The sequence below is a fragment of the Pantherophis guttatus genome, chromosome 3 (assembly GCF_059756535.1).
Source record: "Pantherophis guttatus breed Tessera chromosome 3, ASM5975653v1, whole genome shotgun sequence".
Lineage (NCBI taxonomy): Eukaryota > Metazoa > Chordata > Lepidosauria > Squamata > Colubridae > Pantherophis > Pantherophis guttatus.
The window spans coordinates 156,638,754-156,665,575 of record NC_142065.1 but is presented as its reverse complement, the minus strand read 5'-3'; the positions used below and the strand labels follow the sequence as shown (position 1 = coordinate 156,665,575).

Below are 26,822 nucleotides of genomic sequence, written 5' to 3'. Positions count from 1 at the left end.
ACTGAGGACTACAAGCCTAGGCTTTCCAAGCAGAGGGAAGACCTGCGGGAATACAAGGCCAGATACCGGCGCCTGGAGGCTCAGTGGACTGAGATGGTCAGCCAGTTCCAGACCATGATGCTGTCCCACTGGAACAAGGTCCTCAGGCTCTTTGCCACCAGCGGCACTTTCCTCCAGCCTTCGCCCAAAGCCCCACACCAGGAGGCTGAAGCAGACCCCAAGTCAGAATTCTCCCCCCCCCTCCGACCCTAAAGGGGAAGACTCTCTGCAGCAACACAAATGTTCATTGCAATATCCGGCCCAGGGGCTGTAGTTTGAGGACCACTGATTTAGTGCAATATAAAAAATGCAAATAATTTTTCTGCGGACCACCAAAATTTTCTCGCGGACCACCAGTGGTCCATGGACCACCAGTTGATGATCGCTTATTAAGAGCATGCATACTGTACATACTTTTGACAGAATTGATGTTAGTTATTGAGCAATGTTTGTTTGTTTGTTTGTTATATTTATTTATTTATTTATTTATTTATTTATTTATTTATTTATTTATTTATTTATGAACTGTATAGGCTGCCATCTTACCTCAAGGTAAGATGTTATTCAAGGTTATTCAGCAATATTTAATGACTGATAGTTTCATAATATGGTTATAAGTACAGATTGTTCTGGATGTAAAATCAATTGTTTAACAATAGTTCAGAATTATCACACTCTTAGATTAAAGTCACTTATGATCCATCCTCAAAATTATGATCATCCCACCAGCCCCATGGTCACGTGATCATAATTCTGGCAACCAGTTTACTTTTATGATGGTGGCAGCATCTTGTGGGCATACTGGAATCACCATAAATATATGCCAGTTGCCAAGGCATCCAAATTTTGATCATGCAATGGGGAATGCTACAATGGTCATAAGTGTGAAAAATTATCATAAGTCACTTCTTTCAGTACCATTGTAACTTTGAATGGTCACTAAACGAATGGTTGTAAGTCAAGGGCTACCTGTATTGGAGACAAGGGAGTTCTGTCTTGACAAAGTGAAGCTGATTTTTGGATGCCAATTTAGCCAATATTCTTGGCTATTCATTGGAAATTGGCCCAGTCACTCTCATTCAATCCAACCACCTCACCTGTTGCGGTGGGGAAAATTGGATTAGATACGTTGAAAATAATAAAGGTGAGATGATATAAACAAACAAACAAAATGCTTGAGAATCAATTTGCTCTGTTTGATCATCTGAAGTTAAGGCGTCTTCTTTATTTTATAAGGGTTCATAAAGTTTGTAAACCTCACATTTGGGAAGGACAGATATGAATAACTTTTCAAACTAATACACTGAATTTATTGGGAAGCATTCAAGTTAAAAAAAGAAAATGTTGGTTACATTGATGATGAAAATGAAATCATTAATAGTTTATGTATTAATCTTAGTGGTAATATGTAAATGCAGGCAAATATACAGTTGTATTGACACCTAAAATATTATTTAAACCAAAGAAACTGTCTTGTAAATTCTGGAGATCAAGCACCAAATCTGTTCATAAATGCTTTAAAAACTGTGGCACTCATAATACATATTGAAAACCCCAGTCATGAAATATTATAAACCCCAGATTAAAGTTATTTGCTAGGATAATTTTTCAATTGATATTTATGCAAGCTTTCTCAGTGATTCCTATGCTATTACTAATAATCTGCACAACCGCTTTTGTTTAATCATTATAGCACGGTAGCTATTGTCTAATAAACATGCCACCCTTCCAAATCATTTTTGTCAACTGAAACGTAGTGCTAAATTTGTACTAGCAGCTGGAATTATTCCCCAAATAAATTGGTGCCACTGAAAAAATTAAAATACAGGTGACAGATTTTTATGGTGAATTTTGAATTAAGTCTATACGTGTATATTTAAAACTGAAGGATAATTTTCAAAGGGAAGGCAGATACTGGTGTTAGACAGTATGAAGCAGTTCATTTTGCAAAGGGCATGCATTTTGTTTTTGCTTATAATAACCGTTACCATTTGAATGCTTTCCTTTACCTAAATGACTTTCCCATTGATAAGAATATGGGGGAGACTTTATCTGAAAGAGAATTTGACTACATTTTACCTGTTGGGGGCCATAGAGAGTCAAGAACACTGCACTCTTACTACTAGTCAAGTAAGCGACAGTAAGCCTATATGGCACTACGTTATCATCCTGCGTTAGCTAGAAGCACTCCCTGAAGCTGATCTAGGTTGCATAGTCCAGGATGAGGTCTTCATGGGTGCTGACCATAAAAAGTTCATCAAAGTAATGAGGCGAGGAGAGAGCTTGGCGCTCATGGGCAGAATTCAGCACCAAGGAGTGTGAACTGGCTCCAGCTGTGACAATAAAACAGCAGGTGGCTGCTGTCATTAGGGGTGGCAGATGAGGCAGGGGACTAACATTCAGTCCCCAAACCCTCATTTGTTAGCCATCGCCACTCTACCATGCAAAATAGTTTCCATCTCAGTCAATTTTACTTTGCAAAATATTACAGAGTTGCCATATGAAAATCAGAGCTCAGGCCTCTAGGTTTCTTTCAATCTATTACCACAAAGCTTTACAATATTATACCATGCAGTGAATTTTTTGTCTGGGGTGTGTGTGTGTGTGTGTGTGTGTGTGTGTGTGTGTGTGTGTATCTCTCTGTGTGTATGTGTGCTGCCTCCAGCCTCATCCTTTTAGAACAATTTAAAAAGTCTCACTATAATGTTATCATGTGGCATTTTTATTCAGGCATGCATTTGCAGCTTAATATTTCCTAGGGCATTGTAATTGATTTATATAAAACCCACTCTTTCTCTCTCCCTCTCTCCCCCCTCTCTCCCCCTCCCTCCCTCTCCCTCTTTCCTTCCCTCCTTCTCTCTCTCTCCTTGCTTCATGTGTCAGCTATACATATGGCATTTACCTAAACTTTAATTTGCAGTTTAGCAAATTTTCTGTGAAAAATCAGAATTTTGGAAAAAGATTGTGTGGGTATGGATTTCTGTTTATACTTGCCTATATTTGAAGTGCATTTCAGGTGATTTTAGAAGGAAATGTTAAGTCTCTTTCAAATGTTGTGCCCTAGTATTTCAGTATGACACTCCAACAATGTTTTTAATAAATAAATGTGAATAGTAGTATTAAGACAATTGGGCTTTTATTTTCACATTATTAACTGACAGAAGTGCATAAGAGTCCAAAACACATTAATGTGATATCTGTCCTTCAGCCTTTATTACCTATTCTGATCTAGTCCTGAAATTGTCCCATACTCTTATACATGATGATCACTACCTAGGGATTCTAACGGACATTATAGCTCTTCTTTTAATGTGTGATGAATTGTGGTTCCTAAAAGACAATTGAGAAATAAACTGTATTGTAAGTAGTACAAAGTAGTGCAAAGAACACTCTCTCCATGTAAGTGGAGCAATGTAAGATATAAGGCAGACATTTCCTTCATGAAGAAGAAATCCTGATTCAAGAATCATTTTTTTTAAAGAAAAGGTTACAGAACAAATTCTCCATTAATTTTGGAATATAAAGACTATTTATTCTTCTTGATATTCTATCATGATTATCATTTAGCTAAAAGGCTCTTGTTAAATGAATAAATGTTACATTTTGTGTAAATGCATATCTTTTTAAAGTAATGTCCTATTTTGAGATTCATTTATTTGAATATTTGTATATTGTGGGAAGGGGCAGATTCAAAAGACAAAAGAATCTGAACACATAGGTAAAGGCATTTGAGACAGCAGACCCAAAATGGATTAATTTTTTTGTAAAAAAATTCTAAAGTACCTGGCAACTTCAGCATGGGAAAAGGACATTTTTTTAAAATAGAAGATACTGAGTAGGATTCTGCTTTGTTTTTAGGTGAACTCTTTGGGAATGGTAGGAGATTTAGTAAAGGAAACCATTCAATTGAGAAAGGTGGTTACATATAATGAATATTTCAAATGTTGTGATAATACCTTATTTGAAGAAAGTAGTTATTTTTTCATTATTGTTAAATGATTGTAGAGGCAAAACCCAAATAGAGGTACAAAAAGATGGCTTGTAGCAATGTACTGAATTTACAGTCTTGATCCTTTGTCAATTTAAGCGGCTATCTTATCTGTTGACTGCTTTATTGTTTTGTTGATAAACAGAAAACTCTTTGTCTTTTTTTACATTACTGCTTTGTAGTGATGAAATTATTGGTTCCAAGTTAAGAAGACAGAGAAAGCAAGAACCCTATTCCTTATCTAAAGGGGAACAGCTTCTTGCAGCAGTAAAATAACCAGAAACTGAATTTATTCCTGATCTACAAGAGAATGTAGTAGAGAAGATAACACAGATATAATGTTACACAGAGATGTTTATCTTTTTAAAAGTTCTTTTTCAAGATTTACAGTCTTTCTTAAAAAAAAAAAAAAAGCCTGAATTCATGCAGATAAAAAGTACAGTCGATGAGGTAAAAACAAAACTTCCTGGCAACAAACCAGCACTTTAATTCCTTAGTTTAGAAAATGGGTAAACTAAAATTGTTGGTGATTAACATGAAACAAGAATCAGCCAACGTGTCAGATAAACAATGTATCATGTGTGTTGAAAAAATACTGAAAAATAAATAAAAATGTTCAAGATGTTGACCTATTTATAGGTCTATTTCATAGAAATAATTTACATTTTTAAGAAACATTTCTTACGACATGGAGCAAGATGAGTTATCAACAGTCCTTATAGAAAATTTGTAAATAAGATCTTTTCAGTGAAGCAGAAATAAAAACTGGAAATGGAAATAGCTTATCGTGTGTGTTTCTGTTTACATTCATTATAAAAAATCTGTGTCTATTACAGTATCAAGATCATAAGATAGCAATAACAGTACCACAGACTTATATACTGCTTCATAGAGCTTTACAATACTCTCTAAGTGGCTTACAGGGTCAGCATATTGCCCCCAACAATCTGAATCCTCATTTTACCAACCTCGGAAGGATAGAAGATTGAGTCAACCTTGAGCTGGTCAGAATCGAACTCCTGTCAGTGAGCAGTGAGTTAGCCTGCAATACTGCATTCTAACCACTGCACCCCCATGGCTCTTAAGCTCTTCATAGCAAGGTCATATTTTGTGCAAACAGTCTTTTATCTGTCATGAACATGTATTTCAAATCTACCTCCACAAGTGCTTCAGAAGTGGAGGCCCATTTGGCAGCTTATGTTAAGGGGTTGGCAGTTAAGGGGTTTGTTCATTTTTCCCCATGTGGATTTTGGTTTGAAGGAGATTTTGAGTCCTTAAGGCTGCAAAAAAGTATATTAATCTATATTATAAATTATTTTATATTATACTTTATTTTTAGTCTGTCTCTTTTGGAAGTTTTCCTTTTAATTTTTGTTTTATATTTTGCTTTACTTTTTTACTTTTTAAAATGTTTTTATCCATGGTTACAGTGTTTTTCTCATTTGTTATTTTCATGTCTTCATTTAGTTCTTTAAAAAGTTTGTCTCAGGTAAACCATTATTTTTTTTGTGATTACCTTGGCCTATGGAAATATTGTATTTCCTATGTGTAGTTTCCTCCCATAGGGGAAATATATTCATATGCCTTTCTAATAGAATACAGGTAAATAGTAACTAAATCAGGCAATTTAAATCACAACTTTTTTGTTTTCTTTTTTTTAATATAAAAAAATCATATGATTTCACATGAGAAAGATCTTTTATTTAGAAGATAGCTTGGTCAGGTATATGTTATTGGGAACCTGACATCTGTGGAAGTTTAGTAACTTTGATTTACAAATCTAAAATTGGTGATGGAACAAGAATAAGTGATTAAAAAAATATTAATATTGGGGTTAAATGTTTCAATAATTTTCATTTGTTAATTATTATCACTTTACTAAAGACCATTCTCAGAACTTTTATGTAGGCATTTTAAATATCTTTTAAATAAGTTGTGTATCAGATTATTATGGCTAAAGATGTTATTCAAGTTTTATATCTTTTGGTCTGTCCTAAATTGTTCTAGCTCACCATAATATTATTCCTAGCAATTCAATTGCTCATGGAAAGTGCTGCAAAATTACATATTTGAATTTAATTCAGTCACTATATGATAGCTTTTAAATCCTCCACAGCAAAAATATACTTTATAAAAATTTCATGAAAGTGATCCCTTTTGGTTATTGGTTATTTTTAGTAACTAATTTCTGAGTTTATTTAAACTGATCATTTTTCAAGATGATACTTATTTATCTCATTTTTAAAAAAATGCTTTTTATTAAAGAGATAAAATAAGATATTGAAGTTATTTTTAATAAATAGACAATCCAGAACTTAATGCTTGTTTAGAATACTTTTAAGGAATCTTTTTGTGATCACATGATTGCATACATTCAAGGAAAAATAAAGCTAAAGTATTTAAACAAGAAATTTGGAAAATAAAGTCAAGGAATTTTTGAGTAAAGACAACCTCTACTAGAATTATATAAAGCTGTAATGTCTGGTAAATTGAAATTTAATTTTCTTTATGCTTTTGATAGAAAAACATAAAGAATATATTTATATGTATAATATATATATATATAAATATACATAGAGTACACATTAAATCATATAAAGCAAAGTTATGTGCAAGGGGAAAGGTCTGGTAAATTATTGGCTTCTCAGCTGAAATGGCAGCAAAATAATTACATATCTATTATTAAGGATGCTCAGGGCAAAGTATATAATGGCTCAGATTTAATAAATCAATTTTTTACCCTTTGGTACAATCTCTGTTTGAAAGTAGCAGGTAAATCTTTTCTTTTTTTAATTCATGGTCTAACAGAGGTTTTAATACTTTAGATGAGCTTCTTCCCAATCAAGTTTATCAAATTTTTAAAGAATTTGAATTATTACAAGAAGAATCTGTATTGCCTAAAACTAGATAATGTCAGCATCTTCAGTTAAAGTCAAGTAGACTAAGCTTTAAATTATATTTAAATCACGCTGTTATGACCTCATGGAATGCAACCAAGATGGATCTAATTGTATGATGAAACTTGCTTTTATTTATTTCCTGTCTCCATGCTCTTCATTAAACAAGTCTTTGATATTAAATCCAGTATATATAAATCAATCTTAGCTTTACACTGTGATTTTTGTGTTGCTGATTATTGCAGTCTTACAACAAATTTTGTTTCAAAATGATGCATATTTTGATTATCAGTTATGTTGCAAATTGTTTTGGCCATCATTTGTCTTGGAAAATTGGCATATAAATTAAAATGAATTTGAGCATATAACTTTTGGCACTAAGAAAAAGCTCTCAAGGAAACATTTTCCGTATAGTAATTTTTGTTCTTTGTTTTATATTAATATCCTGTCCCTCACATATAAGCCTTTAAAAAAAAGATTTTTTTTCTTTTTTCTTTTGCAAATTTAACTGATTGCTCTCAGCATTTCTCAAACCGATGCCCTGTTTGATGTGTTGGACTACAATTTCCATTCTTTCCAGACAGTTCAGCTAGGAATCTCCTCGCTAAGGGAGAATGCAGTCGTAGTCCAACACGTCTAGGAGGTACCTGGTAAATATGGGCAGGCTGAGTACTTAGAAATACAGCTATAGGAGAATACAGAAGAAAAACAAAAGTGAAGTGGTATGATTAAGGTGACCAGATTTTAACATTGGTAAAGAGGGACATTGTGGGCGTGGCTTATTTTGTGGGCGTGGCTAGCTGGTCATGTGACTGGGTGGGCGTGGCTAGCTGGTTATGTGACTGGGTGGCCATGGCTATGTGTATAGGGTAAGGTGAACAGATTTTAACATTGGTAAGAAGGACACCATTGTGGGCGTGGCTTATTGTGTGGGCGTGGCTTGGAGGCCATGTGACTGGGTGGGCGTGGCTAGCTGGTCATGTGACCTGGTGGCCATGGCTATGTGTATAGGGACTACTCAGAGGGCTGAAAAGTCATTTCTGACAGGTCCTCGCACTTTTGACTGGTCCTCACACTTATGACCATCCTCACATTTATGCCCGTGCAGCATTCTTAACAACCATGTCACTCATTTCACAACTGCTTCTCTTCACCATGGTGATAAGATAGGGCAAAAATGTAAAATGTGAGGACAGTCGTAAGTTCGAGGACTGGTCAAAAGTGTGAGGACCAGTCAAAAATAACTTTTTCAGCCCTCTGAGTAGTCCATATGCACAAAAGGACTAACCAGAGGGCTGAAAAAAGTCATTTCTGACAGGTCCTCGCACTTTTGACTGGTCCTCACACTTATGACCATCCTCACATTTATGCCCGTGCAGCATTCTTAACAACCATGTCACTCATTTCACAACTGCTTCTCTTCACCATGATGACAAGATAGGGCAAAAATGTAAAATGTGAGGACAGTCGTAAGTTCGAGGACTGGTCAAAAGTGCGAGGACCAGTCAAAAATAACTTTTTCAGCCCTCTGAGTAGTCCATATGCACAAAAGGATACAGCAATAGAGAGGGATGAAGGAAGGGAAGGGAAATTAGAGTAGGAGTGACGGTAAGAGAGGGAGGAAGAGAGGAGGAGAAGGAGAAAGGAAGAGGAAATAGGGAGGAGAAGAAGAGGGTGGGGGGAAGAGAAAGTAAGAAGGAAAGAAAAGAGAGGTGGTAGGTTTGAGGAGAAAGATTGCTGTACAATAAAAAAGATGAAAGGGAAGAAAGCCAACCCCAAACAAATATAAAGATATTAAGATAAAGAATGAATTGTTAAACTTTAAAGAATAAAAGAGAACAAATATGAATAAATAGCAATAATTAGAAACACACATACAAACATACAATGTATTTTCTTTGAACAGAATATTTGGCTGGTTCACAAATTTAAACAGCGTTTAGTCATTTCAATTAAATTTACAATTTCTATATTTCCTTTTTGCCATATTTATTCCTCATCTATTTTTTTAAAAAAAACAATATTACCCTTCATCCTCATCTCTAATCTTAATCAAATTCAATTTTTCCCTTCTATTCTATATTATACCCCTTTCCATTGTCATCTATTTTTATATCCATCCTCACATTGGTTAATTATGTAATTATGTAATACAGTTGTTTAATACAAATTCAACATTTTAATATAAATCAATTAGTTATATAACTATCTTTTTTGTATATTAATATGAACATGAATATTCCAATTATTTCCATGCAATCCAATTTCTTACAAATCAATTAATTATATTTACCAATAATAATAAACCAAATAATTTCCCCCATATATTCCTCCAAACCAGAACTTAACCATTTCTGCTTTCAACACAGTATACAATTAATAGTATCTCAATTATTACAATTCCCTAGTTAAAAAGAGCTTTTTTTTCTTTTGTGTTTTAAAATCTTGAACTCTCCTCTTTTGCCCTAAATAATTTCCCATTGTTTCCACCTACCTTTTTTGGTGAGGAAAAGGAAAATAAATCTGCTGCCTAATTTTCCAACGTTGCAAGCAAACACCAAAGCCAACAGCCTGTTTTACTTTCATTTTCGTTTTGAGCTTGGTTTGCACAAAGAGAAAAAAAAACTGCTGGAGCAATTTAGAAAGAGCAGAGCCCTGCGCAAATCAGCTGAGAGGGGGAAGCCGAGCTAATCAACATAGGGCGGCCCTTTGAAGCCCCGCGGCAAGAGTTTAAAGAGTTTTTTTCCCCTCTAGCCATCAGCGGGGACTCAGGAGACAGAATGAAAAATCGGGACTTTTTTAAAACGCCGCGGGACGCGGGACAAATTGCTCAAAAGCGGGACTGTCCCGCCAAAAGCGGGACGTCTGGTCACCTTAGGTATGATTGATATAAAATTATTAGCGATATCTAGAATAATTTGAAGTTTAGTTATTTGTATTCATTTAGGTTACTTTTCTACAATCCCAAAACTTTACAGATGCAGTACGTGGATTTAAAAGTTTTGAATTCTTACAAGCGCCCATGTTGGCTGGAGAGTACAGAGAGATGAAGTCTGTACATCTGAAGGCTACTGTGTGTAGGATGAGAAACAACATAGACGCTAGGACAGTGTTTCTCAACTGTGGCGACTTGAACTTAAACTTAGACTTAGAATAACTTTATTGTCGCTGTCAAAGGGTCACTACCTCCAATATACCCTACATAAACATGACAAAATAAATAAATATTTTTTTTAAAAAAAGAAGAAATGTGGACTTAAACTTCCAGAATTCTCCAGCCAACCCTAGCGACTGGGATACGAAATTTGTAGCACTACTACTTGGTAAACTGCCAAGTGCTGAAAAAATTCTTATTTGAAGTTGCCAATAAAGAACCATGTTGTAGATGCTCTAAACAATGTCTAAAGTTTAGATTTGGACATTGGGGTTACCTGTTAGATATTTTCTAATTCTTAAACTTCAGGTTATATCAGAAATTATGAAAAGTCTTAAGATATTGAAAAACATTAACCATGACAATGGACAGATTTTAGGCAATAAAAATAGACTAGTAAGTAATATATTACTAATATGTAATATAACTAATTATCTTAGATATGTTACATATCAGTTTAGTACATTACTTATTAACTTCTGTAATTTTTGATATAAAAAAGGAAAGTGAACACTGCAGCTCTAGGGGATATATTTTGGAGAAAACCTTTTTTTAATATAAATTCATTAACAAGGAATGGTAAAGTGCATTATATATTAAGGTATTACTGTGTGTTGAAGTGATTGTAGGGAAAGAGTTTAACAAGAACATCCTGTCTAATCTGACACATGATTTATTTAGAAGACCTACAGCAATGAAATTCTTTAGATGTATAATCTGTAGTCAGTTTAAATGTAACAGCTACAATGTGTTTTGTTACAGGAGTAAACCTATAGAACTTCAAGCTTGCTTTCTCACATTTTACATCAGTAAGAGGAGGAGCTGAGATTTGTCTTTTAAGCAGATCATACTGTGGTTCGCTCTTGCATCAAGATGTGAATAACTATGGTTCATTCTAACAAATCATAATTTAAGCAAAGAAAAAAAAATATACATCATTATTCTGTGAGGAAGGAAGGAAAGGAAGGTGGGTTGGTCTATGGGCCCATTCATGAAATGGGTTCATTTTGTTTTAGTTGCAATGGGAGTCAAGCAGCCTATCAATTTGTATATGTCTCTGTAGATCTATGTTTGCATAGATGTCCATATATGTATGTTTAGCATTGCTTTTCATTTTCCCGATGTAGAAATAATGCTTATTAGACAGAATAATAAGTTGTCTTAAATTTGTTTTTACAGTTAATAATTCAATCTAAAACAATCATTCAGAAAACTAAAGTTTTAAAAAATCTGAAACATTATATTACAAGTTTTAGTAGTAAAATGTTTAACTTAATAAATGCAAGATATAAACAGAAAACCCCAACCAATATAAAAACCATGCTGAAATATAGTTTTGAATGATAAGGAAGACTGGAAGAATGAATTAAATACATCCACATCTTCAACTGTATAGCAGAGAAGGCTCTGCCTGCAAACCTCTTGGTCAAACTTTCCAAATATGAGAGTTCACCCAGAGCTTGATTTCTTATGTGGTATAATTGCTCTATTTATTAAATAATTTTCATTAAATAACTCCTATTTCTAGATTTGGCTACCCTGAGACTCAGACAGTGAGATAATCTCTTCTCTGAAAAGAGGATGACAGAAAGGAAGACAGTCAGGGCTATCCATTTCATTTGATCATGCAAATAATAATTCTCTTACATCTTGAACAGCACATCTTGATGTCACAGACACAGTAAAGGAGAGCATCTTGAGAGACAGTTCTCCCTTTTTTGAATGATAGATATAGGAATATGCAGGAAGAACAGAGCTGATTGATAGATAGTGAGCAACTCATCCATAATCATCTGTCTGATATAGACGGTAAATTATTCTGAAGATTGATGCAGGTCATTGAACAGCACATCAACAAACCTATTGTCCATCATTCTGCTCAAATGGAGTCTGGGACACTGACAGATAGTCCACCATAGTCTACATAGAGCATGAAAAGGTACACAAAGGTTCCTTTTTAATATTGCAGCAATGCAAGATGTTGCTACAGTATCTCCCGTATCATTTTTATATCTATAGAATAACCAGCTTGTTTCGGTAATCCTATTTTTTCCAGCAATAAGAACCAAATTGAACTACTAAATGATTCTTTGATGTAGTGCTTTTTCAAAAAGAAAATATAAGCTCTACACATATCTAGGAAACTAAATGCCCTTACTTTCAATAGATCTTATTTCTGTAGTATAGAATTTATTTTCAGTTTTATGTGCTTTTGTCCATATTTTATACTGAATCTTTGAAAGAGTTTTTATTAATATTTGATAATCCCAGATTAACTATCACTTTTTGGATTTGTCATAGTTTTATAGACTAATGTACATTGTCATGGATATCTGATTAATTCTGCTTCATGCTTTTTGGCATATGTGTAAGATATTGCATAATAAAATCCTCTTGGCTGATTTTTAGGATGCTTTTATCACTTCTTAGAATTATAATTTTACCTTTTAAAAACTGAATTAATAGAGGGAGAAAAACCACACTCTTTTCTCTAGATTCAAGTATTCAGTGTATGATCTCTTGTGTCAAGTGATTGTGAAAGTATTACGAATATAATTTAGCTTTAAGGAAAAATGGTTTCATCAACCAAAGTATCAGCCAATTAGGCATCACTGGTAGGATCAAATATTAGCCAAAAATTTTGTTATTAGTAAAAATTTGATCACTTTGATTATTCAAGATTAGCTATTATTAAGATGAACACTTTTGATCATCAGCTTTGTTGGTAATACAATCAGCTTGCAATGAATTGAATACATAGAAGATTGTAGTTAACCAACACACACACATACACAAACACACGTATTAGCCTGAAATTTTATGGCTTACCCTCAAATAAATTCACCATTTGTTCCTAATGTCCAAAATTAGAAAGTCTCCTGAAAACTCATTCAATGTGATTGTGTTTTTTCCTCCTCAAATACATGCTAAAACTCAAGCAGTCATTCTTCAGACTTGCTGACTTCACAGATTTGTGCTCATTTATACTTGTCATGGAAAGGTAGCCATGTACTATATTAGGCTGTATTATGTATTCAGCCAGTTTAAATACATATGATTCAATGCAACCTTCCACATGTTTGTTAAGTAGTTTTTACTTACTTAGTAATTTTTATTACTAAAAATTTAGGGGACCTTGAATGTATAAATCCAAGTTTCAGACTCGGGCTGCAGATATTTTTTTTCCAGATTAATTTACCTCAACTTTTCTTTTTTCTCTGGCTAATATGCAAATCTTTTTAAAATAATAAATAACAAAAATATAGATAAACATCTCTTGTGGTCTCAAGGGAAGCAATGTGCTTTACAGAAATGTTTTACATGTTTAATAGAGGGATACCATAGATAATTTTACTACTTAAAACAAATTTTCTATGATTCCTCCTGCATATTCTCCCTTGTTTTAATTACATTAAAACAAAAGCACAGGATTCAAAATCTTCCTTCCTTCCTTCCTTCCTTCCTTCCTTCCTTCCTTCCTTCCTTCCTTCCTTCCTTCCTTCCTAGAAAGCTTTTATAGGGCATGAAAAGGTCATATGTCTTTCTGATTCATAAAAAGATTTTGCAAATACAACATAGAATGGATTATTCGTTATTTGGCAAGATAACACAGCTTAATCTAAATTTTTAATGTTATTTAACTAATCAATCTAACAAATTTTAAAAATGGATGGATAGACAGACGGACGGACGGTTGGACTGACGGATGGAGGGATAGATTTGAGGGGAAATGAAAGCAAAGAAATTGGTGAAAAAAGCAGTTGGGTTTGGCTAGAAAAGTCTAAGCAAAAGTTAGGAAGAATTAAGATCATAATAAATGATAAGAATCATGGATCAATTATAGCAACCACAATGATTTTTGGAAAGGCAATGTTAGATGAGCTGATTACAAGTTTTAAAGGGCAATGTACTGCTGCTCGAAACAGCGGTAGTAATGCATTTCGGTGGAAGCAGTGCTGTATGGGAAACTGGGAGATTGTGAGATCTAATCCTGCCTTGGGTTGGGTGACCTTGGGCCAGTCACTTTCTCTTAGCTCTAAGAATCAGGAATGGCAAACCACCTCTGAAAAACCTTGCCAAGAAAATTCCAGGGACTTGTCTAGGCAGTCTCAGAGAATTAAAACCAGAGTTGAACGAAAGGAGAAAAAAATTAGATGCATACCATAGAAAGAAACAAATCGTTATTAACTTCCAGCAAGTGATAAATTACTATAACAGAAAACAGATGGGAAATCCAAGTCTGCCACTTGCAAATGTGACAGATCTCAATCAATCAGGCCTTTTTATTTTGTCTCTGACAGATTTCATTTTCAAATAGAGATGTTTCACCTATTATGACCTCAGTTATAAGGCCATGATCATGTTTTGAATTATTGGCTAGTAATAACCACCAGCACCACCATCACAATGGTTAATACTATTATGAAATAGGGGAAATCACATTAATAATTTTCCTACTCATCATATCTAACATAAATACTGTGAATCATGCTAATAAACATAGGTGTGGATTGTCTTGTTGATCATGTACTCATTAAGCATTTGTATCTAACTTTAGTCTTTCTTTTAATCAATTAATTGGAATGAAGGAAGCCTTGGTTTTCCAAAATAAGAGTGTTGTGAATTCAGTCAGGTTGGAATATTGCTTACAATAATATTAAGATTATTCTGCCACCTTTCCAAAAGCAGTGGCAAGAAATTTGGACTTCCTTGCATTCTTACGATAACTGAGAATTTTATGTTACTCCCATCATTTTATTTATATGCAATAATTCTACTGACTCTTGCAAAGTCACTGTGATGAAAGTGCAATAAATTATTCTAAATTTTAGATATTGGGTTGCCCACATGTATTAGTCAAGTATTGAAAAAGTGAGAATCAGTGGAATTCCATTTCTTTTTATAAAAAAGAATAAAGCCCCTATCATTTAAAAAATAACAGAGTGATATTCTTATACCCCGAAGGCTACCAAAAATAAAGATTTCTTCTAATAATGTGAAATCTTCTAAATCAGACCAGACATGAAGATTGGATAATACTATATATAAAGTGGAAATGTATTATTTCTTGCCTTTCATAGCTTTTATATTACATGCTAAGGTATTTTATAGATCTTGTACTGTCCATTGGTAGAAGCATCTATAAATGAATTCAACATTTAATGTTAAAAATCTTATAATCTGCCAGCTTGATTTGTAGCCCGTCATATCATGGAATACTAATTAAAATCATAGTTTTGCATATGTCATGCCTTTCATGTACATATGCAAATAGACTTCTAGTGCCTTTCAGCTATTAGTAATTAACTTTATGAAGGACAGCTGTAAATGCATAATTAACAAAAATGTTTGCAAGCCCTTTTCACACTGAAAGTAAGAGCAGTAACTTATTATTTTTGTTCTTTCATTTGTATTTTGTGTTTTTCAGCCTTGTGTTAGTTATTATGGATGCCATTTTAATTTGACTGATCTGCTTTATATTTTGCTTATGTAATCACATAGTTAAATTTAATATAACTGATCATTGGAAGTTTGTGCCATTACCACTGTGTTTTTCATCACAATTAAACCAAGCATATTACTTTGTGTTTAAAAGGTGGCAATGACATCTGAATTTGAAGGGCAAGATGTGATTAGTAACATGTATGACGTGGGCATAGTGTCTATTTTGAGTATTTTAAAGCAACTATGTCTTTTTCTGACCTTACATGAGGGCCTTCAACACCTGATGAGCAATTCCAGGAAAATATAGCCTTGCTTTCAGTTTTCCCAACAGATGCATACTTCAAATGATGTCTTGTTTTCACATTTTTATTTGATTTATTTTTCATTTTATTTATTTGTCAAGCATGTATAAGGTAACAGATATAAGTATAAACATGATTATGAATACAGGAAATGGATACAAATAAATGGGGGACGGTAGGACAGGGATGGTAGGCACGTTGGTGCGCTTATGCACGCCCCTTTCAGATCTCTTAGGAATGGGGTGAGGTCACTAAGGTTAAAGTTATGGGGGGTTTGGGGATGAAACCACAGAGTCAGGTAGTGCATTCCAGGCACTGACCACTTTGTTGCTGAAATCGTATTTTCTGCAATCGTATTTGGAGCTGTTTACCTTAAATTTATATCTATTGTGTGCTCGTGTATTGTTGCAGTTGAAGCTGAAGTAATCATTGACAGGTAGGACGTTGTAGCAGATAATTTTATGTACTACACTTAGGTCAGACTGAAGGCGGTGTAGTTCTAAGTTGTCTAAGCCCAAAATTTCAAGCCTGGTGGCATAAGATATTCTGTTGCGAGCAGAGGAGTGGAGGACTCTTCACATGAAATATCTCTAGACTCGCTCAATTGTATTAATGTCCGATATGCAGTGCGGGTTCCAGATAGATGAGCTGTATTCGAAAATTGGTCTAGCAAATGTTTTGTATGCTCTAGTTAGCAATACAATATTACCAGAGAAGGAGTATTGCAAGATTAGGTTAACAACTCTTAATGCTTTTTTGGCAATGTTGTTACAATGAGCTCTGGCACTTAGATCATTAGAGATGAGTACTCCAAGGTCCTTGACAGAGTGAGGGTCATCTACGAGGTCGTATCTGCCCATCTTGTATTTTGTGTTCTGTTTTTTTTTTGCCAATGTGTAAGACAGAGCATTTGTTGGTTGACATTTGGAGTTGCCAATTGTTTGACCATTCTGACACATAGTAAAGGTCTTTTTGTAGGGCAGCAGCATTGTCGGTGGTGCTAAATAGTTTTACATCATCAGTGAAGAGAACACAGTTGCTTATAATATCTCAAAGATCATTTATGTAAAGTATAAAGAGGGTGGGTCCTAAAACACTGTCTTTATTAGGCATAAAGATAGTTTTCGTGTTTTGATATCCATCATGACTTGGCTTTTGCCACCTGGTGCCATTAGGCTTGAATATTTTTATATTCAACAACAAATTAAGATTGAAATTACTTATATCCCTCCTGTCTTTGTATATAAGCAATACAGGTGTGCATGTGTTGTCAGAGAGAGGGGGGACGGAGGGAGAGAGAGAGCTTCACACATGTAGACAGTTCAACAAGTGGCCATCAAGTGTAGCCTATACCACGGTGATGCACTGTTCCTGCTGTTGTTCTGCATGAGCTTGATTCCCCCTCAGCCAGATAATCACAGGGACTGGATATGGATACAATTCAAGAATGGTTCTACCATGAGCTGCCTACTTTATATGGATGATATCAAGCTGTATGCTAAGTATGAACAAGATGTCGACTTACTGATCCTTTTTTTGGATCTACAGTGAGGACATTTGGATGTCATTTGGATTAGAGAAGTTTGGCTGGGTGATAGTCAAGAGGGGGAAGGGAGTTAAAACTGACCGGGTGAAACTACCTGCAGGCCACATAGCAGAAATACACACCAGCTTCAGGGACCTTGGTATCTCACAGTCAGTTGTGGACTATGATGAGGAGGCAAGGTAGACAGCAATATCCAAATACCACCAAACAATAAGACAAGTCCTGAAAAGCCAGCTCATTGAGAACAATATTGATTCCATCAATGTATACACCCTACCAGACATCAGATAGCCTGCCAGTATAGTGAGCTGGCCAAATAAGACATAGAAGTTATCATGCGAAGACCTGTCAAACAATGTATGGAGGTTTTCACCCCAAATTCAGCACCCAGATATTATGTATCAGTTGGGGGAAAAAAGGGTAGGTGGGATCTGGTGAGTGTCAAAGTCAGATTTCTGGACAAAACCCAGAGCATCCAGGAGTACATTAGTAAGATTGCACCCAAAGCTGAGTTGCTGACAGTATATCTGAGTCAGCAGCAGACATGAGAGAAAGATCAAGCACAGGAAGTGCCATGGCATGACAAAACCCTGCATGAGATGTAGGGTCACTGGACACCGTATTTAATGGTTAATTAAACCATTAAATACATTAGTTATGTCAGGAATTTTTTTAAAAAATGTATTCTATATTTGTACAAGTGGACTCAATGGCTCCGTAGTTAAAGATGCTGAATTTATCAGCTAGAAAGATGACATCTCGGGTTTGAGGCTCGAGTGCCTCTTGATGGGGTGAGCTTTCATTACTTACGCCACCTCCTGCCCACCTAACAATTCGAAAGCATGCAAACACGAGTAGGCAAATAGTTATGATTTCGATGGGAAGGTGAGAATATTCCATGTACCTCGGCCTTTAGTCATGCCGGCCACACAATCATGGAAATATCTTCGGACCACACTGGCTCCCAGCTAAGTAATGGAGATGAGCACCTGAATCAGAAATCATTGGAAACCTTTACCTTTATATTTTTACATTTTCTTAATGTTGCCTCCCTTCCACATGTTTATTAGGTTTTATCACATGGGTGTCAAATTCAATTGCTTCACATGATGTATTGTGACGTATTGTGATTTTTTTTTCCTTTGCGGAGCCGTTTTGGGCATGGTCTGTGAGTGACGCATCTGGCCTGTGTTTGACAGGCCTGTTCTATCATAACTATTATTTTTAAACTACGTTGTCTTTCAGATTGCATGTACATGTATTCATTAATTCTATCTAAACTGAAATAATAACCACAATTAATTTTATTTTTCAGGGTGGCATTTGTAATGAAGAAACATTTAAACACCCACTTACTGGGAAAACATGGAGTAGGTACACCAAAAGAAAGGTAAAATAAAGTAACAGTTTTATAGCTCTGTGTGTGCATGTATTTAGTTAATAAATATTATAAGAATGTTATGTGGTACTGGTTTCATGTTTGTCTCTATACACATAGGAAACAAACAGATATATACTGAGATAGATAGATAGATAGATAGATAGATAGATAGATAGATAGATAGATAGATAGATAGATAGATATTTTATGCAGAGAGATATATCAGCCTTCCTTCTCATCAATTGATTTTTTCTGTTGCTGTGGCCCAAATGAAGTTTTGATTCTGTAGGGATGTTTAAAGTGGGAATATAAGTACTATGTTTCTTGTATAATATCTATTGACAACCACTGGAGACATAATCAGAATAAAACTTTTTGTTAGCATTTAGATAGACATTCATAGTGAGAGACCTGAAGTCTTTAAATAGAAGGTGAAATGACATTTTTTTAAGGTTGTAAATCAAATTTTCTTGCTCTGGCAGAATCCTTTAAAAATGTCAGTGATGAAAACCCTAGTCTATAAATTAATGGTTAAGCTAATCAAATCTAATCAAATTAATCAAAATCCAATTTTGACATTGAGACTGAAAGGAATGATGAAGGGTATAAGTTTCTCCCTTACTCATAAAGTCTTTCTTTGTATATGCTTTTATAATATACTTGGGAAACTGCATGTTGTAATATATATGGTTTCTATATGTATTTCCCATAGAATACATACAAAACGTCATTTTAAAAGTATGGTTATCTATTCAAAAATAACACTGAGCTGATACGCTAGAAGTACAGCTGCACCCATGGATTATGGATTATTATGGATCTGTATATTATACAGTTGTTTTTCATATTCTTTCATGGCTTAGAAGTTAATTGAAAAACCAGGATGATTCAAATTCAGTTTTATTCAGTGCAGAATAGTTTGCATATCACTGACCTTTATCTACACTTGTTATTAGCACAAATTTCCTCCATTTCTATTGGTACAATGACTTTGGTATAGAGTAAGTGGAAGAGCAAATGCTTACCATATCTTTCTGCTTGCTGGTCAGAGACAATTTGATGATCCATTGTGCTATCATGAGGAATAAGCAATGACTATTGGAGACACTGTGAAACATCCTTTAGTGGGGAATTACAGGGTGATTAAATCTAATATAGTCTGGGCTCTCTGTCTGTATAACCACCTTCAAAATTTGGCTTGACATTTCTAAGCATCACATTTTGATGCTTTCCCCAAATATTGTATAATTCTTTCTCAAGGAAGAAAATATATATTAGAGACCACCAGTTTTCATACTTCCAGTAATTCATTTCTTTTTGTTAGATTTTAAATAAAATATTTAAAAATCTCTTAAAAGTAGTCTGACAGTGGATTATGGATGTGTCAGGGTTCCTGTCAACCCTGAAGCTGACCTGACCGAAGCCATTTTCTATCGCTTCAGTGTTGCCACACTGGAGCTGAGGGATATGGCTTCGGTCAGGTCAGCTTCAGGGTTGACAGGATGTAGATCAGATTGAGAGGGCATTACTTTGAGGAAAGTTGGCAAAGATGACTTAGCTTCAACTGTATTTGGTTCTGATTCACTAATTTCTTTAGGACATAAATTATGCTCATTAGTTTTTAATTTTGAAATTGACTCCTGGGACTTTTTTTTGAAATGGGTGTTTCATAAATTATATTCCAAACCTATTATATACCAACTGGTATTTAGATCACTTTCAATATCTCATATTTTATATATAGTATGAACTTTGTCAAGTTGGGCTCATTCTCATTGATGCTCAAATATTTATCTCTATATAAAACATGTTGTTATAGATGCTCATTCTCCAGCTTTGAACTAGAGAGCGGCCATGATTTTCAACAAAGCAGAAAAAGCAAAATTGCAACTAAACTTGATATACGAAATAGAAAAATAGTTGTTCTGAACATTTAGATGGAGTTGCTTTGTCAACTGATGGGTTGTATTGGGTGAGAAAGCCCCTTGTTTTCCCCCTTCATCTTGTTTTTCTTTCTGTGCTTTGGGTCAGCAAGATCTCTAGTGTGAGATATGGCAGTAAGATATTCACAATAGATGAGTATCCTAAGTGCCTGCCCCAGGGAGTTACATAGAGTAGAAGACTAGGCTGTTTGTCAAGACTTCATGATGAAAGGTAGAAGTGATAGGTCACTTCCTTCCTGGAGGACATTGGTTTGGTGAATTATTAAAAAGCATTCTACTAGGTCTTCAGCGATCTAAAGCTTTGATTCCCTCAAGCTTTTCCTCTGCTTAGTGGTTGGGAAACAAGCATGGCTTCAAGTCCAGGCTCTAATTGCTCTTCTATAAAGTCACACCACGCTATGCTGCTATATAGTTATCACGGGAAGAAGGAATTGAATGGAATAACATTTCCCTCTCTATCCTATCTACTATAATTGTGAAGAGCTGATAAGACAGAGTCCCCTCATTTTGAATTCTAACATTAAGTTGTGTAATTCCTGTTAGAATGGCTTGCAGAGGATGACTTTGCTACTGTTTGCCACACCAGACCCAGTCAATAATAATTACTTGAAAAATGTTATGTTTATTTTCAGTGAAATGCATTGCAAGATATTGGGAACTATTATATGTACAACATGCTAAGAAGCAACAAAACATAACCTTCTTTAAGAAAGGGCGACTATAGAGGGCTGAAGGTTCATTATTTCTTCCTCTTAGAAATAATGGAGAGTTTGGTGCAGTGGTTAAGACACCAGGCTAGAAAATGGGAGACTGTGAGTTATACTGCCTTAGCCATGAAAATCAGCTGGGTGATCTTGGGCCAGTCTCTCTCTCTCTCTCTCTTCCTTAATCTACCTCACAGGGTTGTTGTTGTGGGCAAAATAATTGGAGAAAGGTGTGTTGGGTAAGTTTACCGCCCTGAATTATTTGTAAAAAAATAAACAACACCTAAATAACAATTTACACAAATAAACAATGGCAAGGTAAAATGGAGGATTTCACCCAACACAAGAAATGCCTAGTACGTCTATTACAGTGATGGGTTGCTACCGGTTCTCCCCAGTTCGGGTGAGCTGGTAGCGGAGATGGTGAGGTGAGAGCGAACGGTTCTCTCTGATGGTTAGCTTGGCCCTCCCGCCCACCCCTGCGTTATACATACCTTATATTCGGTTATTTTTAGCCCAGCTGAAATGCCTGGCAGAGCGGATTGTCACGCCCCAGCTGTTCCTTAATACACTGTGCTTGCGTGGAGCGCAAGTTTGGCGAAGAGTGTGCATGAAGCGAACCGGTGGTAACACCGGTTGAAACCCACCACTGATCCATTAGGTATATTAAGTGTATAGGAAGCTACATAGATTGGCCAGTTTGAGAGCAGGATTCATCTAGCCTTTTCTTCTAATGTTTTATTTCATATCCAGATAATGTATTTATACTGAGGCACAGCCAGTTACCATATAATTGTCATAAATACTATGTAAGAAGTAGCTTACGCCACCCCTGTGACTGGGTGTACTGTAAAGTATCATTCCATTGATATTCATATGCTCTATCTGAGGCTAGGAAGCATGATTTTTAGTAATCATTGAGCGTTTTAATCTTTATCTGTGTAGCATTGCTGTGTCCCCTCTTTTCTCCAAAGCTTTCCGGCTAATCATTTAATACAAAGCTTGCAGAGGAAAGGTGTGATGAATTGTAGTGGTCAGCTGTTTCTGCAGCCTTCTGTGGCCTTCTGACCTTAAGAGCAAAGGCACAAGTTCGGAAATCCACATTTTGTGTGTTTAAAAGTTCCCTAAACTGGCAGGAAGGTATATATTGATAGAGATGACGGGTGTGAGATGGTATTCATTCTTTTGAAAACAAAGCACAGCCATTTAAAAAAGTGAAGTTGCCCTGTTGACAGGGCTTTTCTAACAGTGCAGCATTTATTTTTAATGTCCCACAAGGCTAAGTACTTGTGGAAGATTTGGACTCACAATTTTAATTTCCCACTAGCTGTCCCTTGCCGGTGATGAGAGTTAGATTGAAACAGTACAGTCCATTTTTGCTGATTTTCTCTTTGTTCTTCCCTGGTGTTTGTGACTGGATTTAAGGAGCATTTAATCACGATGCTGAACTAACAGACTGGATAAACTCATTGTAATTTACGCAGCAAGGGAGCAAAGGCTTCTATTTAAGAGATTAACCTTAGTTCTGTATTTGGCCAAATACTACTGCTCAGTTTTGGACAACCTCTATTGCAAATCTAATTTATATCATTAAAATGTACTTTTCTAATAAGTCTTAAGAACATATATTAACCATATTAAAAATGTTTCTTTAAACTTCAGAAAGCAAAACACCAACAATCTCTTCTCTCCTCTTCTCCCCTGATTTGTCTTTGGTCCATTTTTCGCCCAGTGTTCATTATGCTAGATCAGTATTATAGGTCAGCTTAATTTTTATACTGATCTACCCTAAACAGCATGGGCAATGGTGAGAGATGATAAGAGTTGTGTTCCCTATAGAGGAACACACATTGCCCACCTATATTCTGAGAATAAATAAATAAAGTCAAAACAAACAGATTGTAAAACATGCACAGGTCAAACGGAGCCTGCTGCCCGTGCAGATGTAAGAAATACACAACCATCTGCCACGGAGGTGGTTAGAATAAAAAAGTTTGATTCTAACAAAAGAGATGAGAATCCCAAAGTCTTTTGTCTTTTACTGAAAAACAGTAGGAAAGTACATGTGTTTCTATGTGCACACAATAAGTTTGTAGCCGAGTAGCACCTTAATCTAATGAGCTGCCATTTAGCAGATTTCAGATACAACAGTATCTATGTGGTATTTAACCACTTAGTTTCTAAAATCTTCATTGCATCCTGGGTAGGTGAGACAATTTAGTTGTTTATTTTTTCCCTTAAGTTTACAACTATTTATATTATTTGAATAATTATACAAAAGGTGTAAAATTATCACAACTGTTGTAAAATCAATACAGTTGATGCAAATTACACAGATGATGAACTTTTTATAATTAATGAATAGATGGGAATAAGGGGCACCCCCTCCCAATTAATCCTTTCTATTGAGGTTTTATTGCAATCAAGTATATATTTCATATTATAGTAGATACTAGACATTATTAATTGGCTCATAATTTTTTTTGCAAATGTTCAGTCTTTGTGGTTTGATATATGAAAAGATTATATATATTTTTAAAATCATACATGTATTTGTTTTCAAAGCAATATACTGAAATAAGTTCAAAAGATTTTATGTCTATGAACATATAGTTCAACCTATCAGTGAATTTATGTGCTAAATAAATATTTATATTAATAAATGAAAGCATCCTCTCTCTCGTGCTATTTGTGAAGTTGGGCTCAGGTACACATTAGGGGTGTTATATTACCTTCCCTGCAGCACAGATCAATCTTTACTACATCTATCCAACTTATCAGAGTATTGATCAAGTTTCTTAGACTTTATATTTATATTTTGGGAGACTTCAACATACTCTACTTGGGGACCTGGATAACAGCATGTGACTAAATGGCCACCATGAGAACCGTGGATTGCTTCCAGATGATCTTGGACCATTTGGAACAAGATCTGAGGGTAGAGAACATTTCCCTTAGTTCTTGCCATGGAAATTCACTGTCTGGTTTTCACAGAATTAACCAGCACCACAAATTACTGCAGGTAGGAAGGACATATTTGATCAGTCTGCTGCAGGCACCTAATGGATCCTGTTGGTTTCTCAAAGCACTAAATGGAGTTTTGCACTTGTTGAAGCCAGGTAGGCATTTCTTTTTAGCGCTTGGTCAACCTCTGGCCTTTGTTGGCACTTGACAAGACTGCTCATGAATTGCCTCACTCTAGTTGAAATGAAGTGGAAGAAGAGACACTTAGAAGGATTCTCCTTCCTGAGTTGTGAATTCCATTTGGGTGGAAAAGAACAAACACTCCATTATAGATTGCCTCAGGGTTTGGTCTTGTCACTGTTATTGTTGAACACGAATAAATCTGTACTGTTTAGCCTTTAAATAAAATTGCTGGGAGATCATTTGCCTATGTAGAATAAATGCATGTATGTATCATACATACATACATTATACACACAATAAATATATGCTGATGATAGGTAGATTTCTGCGCTCTTGGCCAATATCATAGAAGCCCTGATAGAGGCCCACCCACCACCACCAAATGGAATTCACAACTAAGAAAGGATCTCTAAGTATCTCTTCTCCCATTTCATTTCAACTAGAGTGAGGCAACTCATGAGCAATCTTGTCTAGGTGCAATGGACTGCTTGGACTGAATCGTACTAAGATAGAGCAGCTGTGGACCTGCAAACTAATTGAGTTCAGAGATGATCTATATCTACCCTGTCCCTATCTCTTCCCCCCTCCCCCGGTCCCTGGTCTCCAATACAGAAACACATATACACATAGACATAGAATCAGGGGAAAAAATCTTCTAAAGTACTTATTGTCATTTTGGATGTATCTCTGAACTGTCACTTAATCCTATATTTGAAGGCCACTGGTGTTTAGTACATCACCATTATTATATATTGATGTATTATATTGATTTGAGCAGTAAGTACTTGAATACTTTTTCATAAAGTATATGTCCATTGACAAGAGAAGAGAGAAATATGAAATCTTCATGTTTTACGCTAATTTATCAGTGTAAATTCTTAATGACTGGTATAAGATTTTTAAAAAATCCTTTGGTCTTGGTTATGTTGTTTCTTTTTCATCTACTAAATCAAATGGCAGATTTACTCACACAGCTGGTGCTTTTGCTTTATTTATGCACTCTGTTATATAGTTCCATGAAAAAACATTAGCCAACTAGCTGTATTCATTTTCATAATTTTGGTTGTCTGTTTTCACATTCACATGACCATGAAGATGGCTGCCTCATCCTAATGTAACTGATATTAGATTGTTGGCATCTCTTTCTCTCTCTTTTTTCTTTTCTTTTTTAGGGGATAAATTCAAGTAACATGTCTACCATGCTTTCTTTTACAGCTATCTGGTAGTCTGTTTTGGACACTGAGGATCCCTGTTGAAAAGAAAATATTAGTAGTTCATTTATAGCGGATAAAATGTATAGTGAATTACATGAAGAAGATAGAGAGAATCGTATTCCAATTCTTTGGTCATGAACACATTTGTAAGACCTGGTGATCAAATTTTATTTGGTGTTGAGGGATAGAAACAAATATTGTATGTTACACTTTAAAATCTTGAAACAATTAAGACATTCTTAAGTTCTGCTTGACTTATTTTGGCTATACATGAAAGTAGTGTGCCATTACTTCCTTATCCAATCTTTAATTAGGGTTTTTTTGGTGGTCTCCCATCTATGTCCAAACAAGCTTTTGCCCCTGTTTAGCATTTCATAAGGCCAAAGTACTGCTACCAAGCTGGGCAATTTGAGTTGTGGAAATGTTTAATTTCTGAAATCTCTTAAGTGCATTCTTTCCTGCAGGAGGTATATTAATCCTTTTACATTTCCTCCAGATGACTGAGCGTACATTTGTATCATACATACTAGCTGATATGTTGCTGTTTGCCAGCAGTATGCCCAGAGTCTATATTGTAGAGATTTCATTACAGGTGAGCTACAACAATCACTACCATCCTTGGTAAATTTAGTGGTAGCTATCTCATAGCATGTTAATAAAGGAAAAGGAAAAGCTGCCAATGTACATGCAGAATGCTTCCCTCAGGAAATTAAGAAGTATGCACACCATGGGGTATGCATGATATGACTAACAGGCCCTCTCAGTTTCAAATCATCTTCAGCAGCCTGAAAGATTTTCTCCCCTGTGACTGCCATATGGAAAAGCATCTTTGAATCAAGCCAGCTCAAAACAAGCTTTACTTAGTCATATCTTGCAGATTTTGATCTTAAAAATTTATTGTGATTAAAGCTGGTCCATTTGAAAAAAGACTCTTATTAGATTAATTTACTCAATTTCTAATTTCATTATTGGATTTTAATGCTGCTGTGTTGTATTACAGTTGTTAAATAATCAGTTATTGCACGTAAGATCCAGACTCTCTTTGAATGAGGAATAGTATAA

General features: G+C 35.2%; 1 protein-coding gene across 1 annotated transcript in view; it reads left to right on the top strand.

Annotated features, from left to right (window-relative positions):
- Positions 1–26,822, top strand: part of ZNF407 (zinc finger protein 407) — a 351,765-nt gene that overhangs the window by 141,039 nt on the left and 183,904 nt on the right. Inside the window, exon 4 of the mRNA XM_034429342.2 lies at positions 18,687–18,761. Coding sequence (XP_034285233.2) covers positions 18,687–18,761 — 75 coding nt within the window. The remainder of the gene's footprint in view (positions 1–18,686; positions 18,762–26,822) is intronic.